The sequence below is a fragment of the Vicia villosa genome, linkage group LG4 (assembly GCF_029867415.1).
Source record: "Vicia villosa cultivar HV-30 ecotype Madison, WI linkage group LG4, Vvil1.0, whole genome shotgun sequence".
Classification (NCBI taxonomy): domain Eukaryota; kingdom Viridiplantae; phylum Streptophyta; class Magnoliopsida; order Fabales; family Fabaceae; genus Vicia; species Vicia villosa.
The window spans coordinates 165,661,238-165,668,275 of NC_081183.1; the positions used below are offsets into that span (position 1 = coordinate 165,661,238).

Consider the following 7,038-nt stretch of genomic DNA (forward strand, 5'->3'; position numbering starts at 1 on the left):
AATCACTCACACGGAACACTAAAAAATTTCGGTTCGCAATAGTTGTATCGGCGATACCTCCGGAGAGACGTTTGAATTATGGTTCATTAAATACACGAAAAAATAATTGTTTAATTTTAAATTCATCCCCAAAACTATTAAGTTAATGTCATTTCCTAACAAATAAGTACATTTGATAGAACTTCTATATTTTTTGAAATCATTTTAAAATGATCATAATATTTTAGGCTAGATTCACATACTTACATTAATTTCAATAACAAATTTACTATTAAAAAAAATTCTTGTCCTACATATAAAATACTGATAAAATCTCAAGAGTTTATAAAAAAATGGTCAAATCTCCTTTTATAAATTAATTTTATAAAGTTGAATTAGCTTAATATAAAAATTGAATATGTGAGAAACATGGATCTTGGGATAGTGGTGCCAACTGCAGAGTGTCTTTTATATTTTATTGGCCATTAGATTAATTTAAAGCTTCGTAATGTGCCAAGTGGCTTTGTTAATTTTCTACAAACTGAAATCAAAAGAAAGTCATTCAAGATCGTGACGTAAGTTTGTTGAAAATGAGAAAATAAATCTAGCATTAGGAAATAGGAATAACCAATCAGAAGAAGTAATATAAAAACCCAGGTGATTTCAGAAAATTCTGAACCATTTTAGAGTCCTTTCGCATTTTGAATTTCTTCTGTTAGATTCTCATCTTCCATTGTGTATTTGGAGTGTGACAATAATTGTTCAATCAGATCAAATATGCAGAAAATGAGAGATATTGATCACAACACTACATATGAGTCAACAATTCTAGGATCAATGGCGTGGTTTCATGATAGCTTTGGCTTGTTAATGGCGGCACAGCGGAAAAAGAAGATGGAAATGTTTTTCTGCTTTTGACCAAAAAAAATATAAATGTAACGAGTTTCATTTGTCATAGAAAAAACAAATCCCACAATCTGAAACCTTAGATTAATTTGATGGTCTATATATCTTGCATCAACTAAGAAGCAGTCATTTGCATCTTATACTCTACTGTAAAATGCTTAAGCTTTGGAATGGATGCCGTTTCAGATCTATCGTCCGATTTGTGAAGTGAATCACACTATTTTTGTATTAATTTGAACGATTATGCACTTGATTTTGTTCTAGTTTGGGTCGTTTTCAGACGGAAGATGTGGGGATTTGATTTGTTGCTTAAAAATTTATGAAATAAAATTGAAAAGCTTGTGTATCCATGTTTCATATATTTAATTTTCTTGAAACTATTAAAAGAATGTTTTTGACATCTCTAGTGTACTTTTATCAAATAAAGAAAAGTAAGAAATGAATTTATACTTTTATCTGTTGAATGACAATATTCTGTATGATAGTTTTGTTATCTTGATGTCAATATTTTATTGTTTCAAGACTTCCTCCATCACACTCTTTCATGTTTTCAATTCTCCTTAGATTCTTAATAGGATTTTTAGAAATTTACGGAAGCAAATTAAATTGTTAGTCACTTAGTATGATGTCTATTGATTCAGTAAATTATCATGATTTTGATGCAGATGAATTGGTTTCTTTGACTATCTTAGAGGAATCGACTGTTCCGATGTTGAGGTGTATGCTATTGTCGAAGGAACTTTTGTTTTTCCTAAGGTGCCACTAATGAGAATTGAAGGTCCAGTTTGCAGTGAGTACTTACTACCATTAAATACTCTCTTATTATTTTTAAGTTTGTTATAATCATTTTTTTAATAGGCCATGGAATTAAAAGGGAGCAAAAGGGATGATCCGCCCATTACAACAACCGTTATTCAAAACAAGTAAGCGGGAGGATGTTCCAAATATGAAAATTACAATTAGTCACAAGTTTAGAACTAGAGAGCAACCATTCCCATGAATGATGCACAATTGCCAACATACAATCAATAAAGCTGAACATCTCATTATTGAAAACGATCGTGTTACGTCTCATCCAAATGCACCAAATAGTTGCTAGCCAAATGACTCTTACAATCATCCTTTTGGCTAAAGGCCTCACCTTTTAAAAAAAAAGTGATATCTCTTAAAATCCTCCAAAGAAAAATATGTTATATTTCCAATCCAATCAAATGCCTTCTTCAAAATACCCTCCGCAATCCGACATCCCCCTAAGAGATGAGATAAAGACTCTTCCTCCGAACAAAATCCACAAAGCAAATTTCCATTGTCCAAAATCCCCCTCTTGAGCAGTTGATCCTTAGTTGCAATTCTGTTGTAATTAATTCTCCAACAAAAGAAAGGAAATTTAGATGGAGCTTTTACCTTCCAAATGTTAGTAGAAGTGTTGACAATACTCGCAGCAAGAGGAGGACCGAACAGTTTAGAAATGAACCAATTATAACAGGATTGCACCGTGAATTCTTCCTTCGAATTGTTCCTCCAAACAAAATCATCCTTAACGTCTTCCGTAGGAGTTATGTGCTCAATGATGTCGAGCAACTCCTGCCACAGAGTAGCAGTCCCGCTGTCGCTGCCACTGCTGTCGCACAACATAGTTTCTGCACTCCAAGTCCAACTTGATTCAGAGTTGAATCCAGCTCCTTCCACCGTAATGAATTCATTGCGCGCCATAGCAAATAATTCAGGAAAGGCCACCATTAGCGGCTGAGAACTAGCCCAGCAGTCGTACCAGAACGGCACATGTTGCCCGTTACAAACTTGCAAGAACAATTGAAGAACAATTAAACAAACATATAAGTATTTAGATCACTTGGTTACCTTAGCCCAGTCAAGACTTAAAGAATCCATGGCATTTTGGTTTGCAATCAAGAAGTCCACAACAATAGAATGAAATAAGAAATACAAACAAAATAGTTTAATGCAGATGAGAAGATAGACGAGTGAGGCATCAATAACAAACCTATATTCAGAGAAAGCCCCACTTTCTGTTGAATAATATAATTCTGTGAATTGGAATGATTGGTATAGTAGAAAACCATGCAAAAGCAGTGAAGAGAGATTGACAATTGAATGTGATGAATAGATAGAATTATTGTGATAGACGTCATACTAAATTATAATCCTATAACTTCTTCTTACTAAAATTTATTGTGATAGACATCATACTAAATTATAATCCTATAACCTCTCCATATTTTTACTAATTAATTAAATAAAAATTATTAATAAATTACTATTTAATCCACCATTTTTGTAATTAAGTAATTAATTAATATTAAGTTCTTATAAACCCGTAATCCACCTAACCTTTTCAATTAATCCCATTTATCATTCTCACGCTTTTCAATTCACTTAATTTTCAAAACCTCTTTCCAAATAGTATAAATGCACCTCTTCATAACCTCTTCCCAAATTGTATAAATTCACCTCTCTAATTTAGAAAAATGACAGTTGATAGCTCTTTCATTTTTTTCTTGGTAACTCTCTCTAATTGTTTTGGTATTGAAAATGATTATAGACACTAGGAAGAATTAGCCATGAATTTATCTATTTGTAATTGTTTATTGACTTTTTATGTTTTAGTTATGATTTTGAGTTTTTTTTTCTTATAAATGAAAATAATACCTTTGAGTAATGTGACATTGTGACAACACCAACCCATAAAAGCTTATGTGGGTCAGCCCGAGAATGCCGTTTATGATTTTGATGACAAAATCAACTTTGTTGTTTTTCCCTTCCTTCAGGGTGGTTCTTACAAGTCACCACCAGATTGACGCCTTTGCTGTTGCTTTGAAAGTTAAAACAAGCCACAACACCCGAGTTCAAAAGCATACGTCAAATGCAGTTGCATTTGAAAATTTCTTAATAAACAAGAATGCATTCTTTAAACAACTACATATTAATGGATTTGTAATATTTTCTTTTATGCATGTTAGTTATATTTGATAATCGATTATAATTATAAGGTTATTAAAAGCATGAACAAATGTTAATAAAATTATTTTAATTTAGTTTTTAAAATAATTCAATAAAATTTATTCATATCTACAATGTTCTCTACTAAATTTTCTCCTCTTTTTAAAAATAAATAATAAATATTAAATAATAATCTCATTCCCACATTTCAACTTGCAGGATATTTTTCATAAACCCACATTTTTTAATTGAGTAAATAGAAATAATTGATAATTTAAATTGCTGAATTATTCCTAATTCATTCCCACATTAACACCCACCCACCCCACTCATCCCATTAATGCCAAAAAAATAGCTAAACTATTAATTCACATTACCAATTCAATAACAAAGAATTAGTCTTTCATAAACCAACCTCATCAATTAGTTAAATAAATATAATTAATTAATTTATTAAATTACTAAATTATAGATAATTATCTCATCATCTCTTTCTTTCACTTTTCATTTTTAATCAAAACTGATCTATGAATATTCACTTTTCCTTTATTATTTTCAATTGATTAAATAAAATTAATTTTTTAATTAATTAATTAATTAAATTGCTAAATAATTAATAATCTTCTTCTTTCTTGCCATTTCCATCCACTAGCCCTACCATTTACTCCCCACTAATATATATTGTTATTATTTATAACCATGTAAACTATATTATTTTGATGAATATATATATATATATATATATATATATATATATATATATATATATATATATATATTTTTAACCATGTAAACTATTAAATCATTGCTATTTTCCATTTTTTGTTTTACATATAGATTAAATTAACAAAGAATATCGATTTATGTCGATTCATAGATCAAATATGAATTTAAATAATTTTAAATGAAAAAAATTTAAAGTCAAAAAATTAATATTTGTTATTTTTATAAAGTTATGATTTATTAGGGTATATTACTTTCAATATCTAAATTTATATATTTTCAATTTTTGGTTGTTAATTACTATATGAATTTTTTTCTATTCCAATAATAACAAATTAAACACATCCTTTTTTTATATGTTTTACTATATAAATTTTACTATTATTTTCTATGATTTATTTATTTTTAATTTTATTGAAAATATATTATTATTACTATTTTTTAAGACATTAAAACTATTGAATTATTTATAATTTATATTTATTATAAAAATATTGAATTATTGTTAATTTATAATATTATATTTTATATTATTAATTTTGACTAAAATACTTTTTTTTAATAATTCAATAAATTTTAAAACTTTTCTGCACATCGTGCGGATGGACGTCTAGTAAACAGGATAAATATATTAAAATAAGACTATTTAATCATGAAGTCTTTCAAGCATACAAAAACATTTATTTATAGTATCTCCAAAAGTACTTATAAATGAAAATCTATTAAATTAAGACTATTTACATCAGGAAGTTGCATAAAACAACATTTATAGTATCTCCAAAAGTACTAATAAATTAGCAGCATTTTCCTAAAGGAGACCATCCCTAATCTGTACAGCAATGTCTCTGACAGCACCGGGACCATGTTAAGATTTGGAGTATGCTCCAATTTCCTTCATGGTGTCGAAGTATTGGGTTACCAACACCATATCCAAGACATCTTGAAAAGAAGTTTCGGGTACGTTTTTAGAGAATGTGTCCCTCAGTTCGTCCATGATAGCTAAACGTTGACGAACTATACCGAGTCCTGATATATACATGGACTCAGCTTCTCCTTCAGGTGTTTTTATCTGCAATATCCTTTCTGCTTCGGCTTTCTTGTTTGCAGTCAATCTAATGGCTTCTTGATAATTCTCTGTCTCATTCCCCTTTAAGGCATTGGCAATAGCCTTGGCAATAGCCTGCAGAGGAATTTTGAAGGCAAGGCTGATTTCCATTCCTTGGCAATATACCTTGTAACGGAAGGATTTTTGGACCCACTTCCTATCAGCTTCATTAGGACTTCCATTTCCTTTCGGGCTATGGTTACCACTATTCCTATACAAGATAAATTAAATATCATAAACATAAATAACCAAGAAAAACACAATTCTAAAACCAAACCTGTTTGATGTTACATCTTCAAGATCAACCGTAAATTCAAACTTGTTCTGAGCGAGAGAGCCAGTACTGAACAGTTTTTGGTCACCATCGTATACAAGATCTTTCTCATTCATGATATAAGAGATACAAGTTCACGCCTAACCATAGGAACGCCTATCCTGAATAGATCACAAATTACTATTTTTTTATGCAAGATAAAGCTTATTAATGTGGCAAACATTAATAGACTCATTATATGGATTTATAGCAGAACAGAAAAGAAACTCAAATGCTAAAAAACAGGACAACCAGCGTTTTATTATCCTAAAAAATAGGGCAACCGGCAACATATGACCGGGGCTTATTTGAATAAAATGAAAATAGGTATATGGAGATCCAAGAGAATAGGTGCTTATTAATGGGGGCAAATATTGTTTTCGCTAGCCACCTCAATCTAATTATGCGGATGCATATTAATGATTAAAAATTGAAATATTAACGACTTTATGTAAATAATTTTGTTTAAGAAAATAAATTAATAACAACAACTTAAACACGAGAAGAGGAAAACCAATTTATTTTTTTTATTAAAAAAACTTAATATAAAAAATGCATATAATCAAAAGTTCCAACCAAAGGAAATTAAATTAAAAAAAAAACATAGATTAAACCAACATATATTAAAGATAATAGTCAACATCTTTTTTTCTTTACTTTTAACCACTCCTGACAAGATTTTCAACGTATGTCAACACCTTTGTTCAAAACAATGACACACATCACTATGAAAAACAACTTGAATGACTTTGGGATATTAGTGATTGATTTAAAAATAATTTAAGTAATAATCCGAAATTTAAACAGTTTAAAAATATATATTAATAAATGTCTAAATATAAACTATTTACAATTTGATTTGAAGACATTGCATAAACCCGTCTCTTTTTAAGAGTTTAAAAATAAGTAAAATAAATTGTTTGTTGAGAGAGTAGGACTAATTTAAAGAGAGATAGGGTTAAAGTTATAAAATTATTGTTAAGTCACTCCAACCAAATCCAAAAACACTAATTTAAAGAGAGATAGGGACAAGCTTATTTATTACTCTATCCGT

General features: G+C 29.3%; 1 protein-coding gene across 1 annotated transcript; it reads right to left on the reverse strand.

Moving 5' to 3' along the window:
* Positions 1–5,396: 5,396 nt before the first annotated feature.
* LOC131600168 (protein argonaute 4-like) lies at positions 5,397–6,128 on the reverse strand. Its single transcript, XM_058872368.1, has 2 exons — positions 5,949–6,128; positions 5,397–5,882 (listed from the first exon to the last, which is right to left on the reverse strand). The coding sequence occupies exons 1-2, from the start codon at positions 6,059–6,061 to the stop codon at positions 5,432–5,434; spliced, it is 564 nt and encodes a 187-aa protein (XP_058728351.1). The 5' UTR covers positions 6,062–6,128; the 3' UTR covers positions 5,397–5,431.
* Positions 6,129–7,038: the final 910 nt, after the last annotated feature.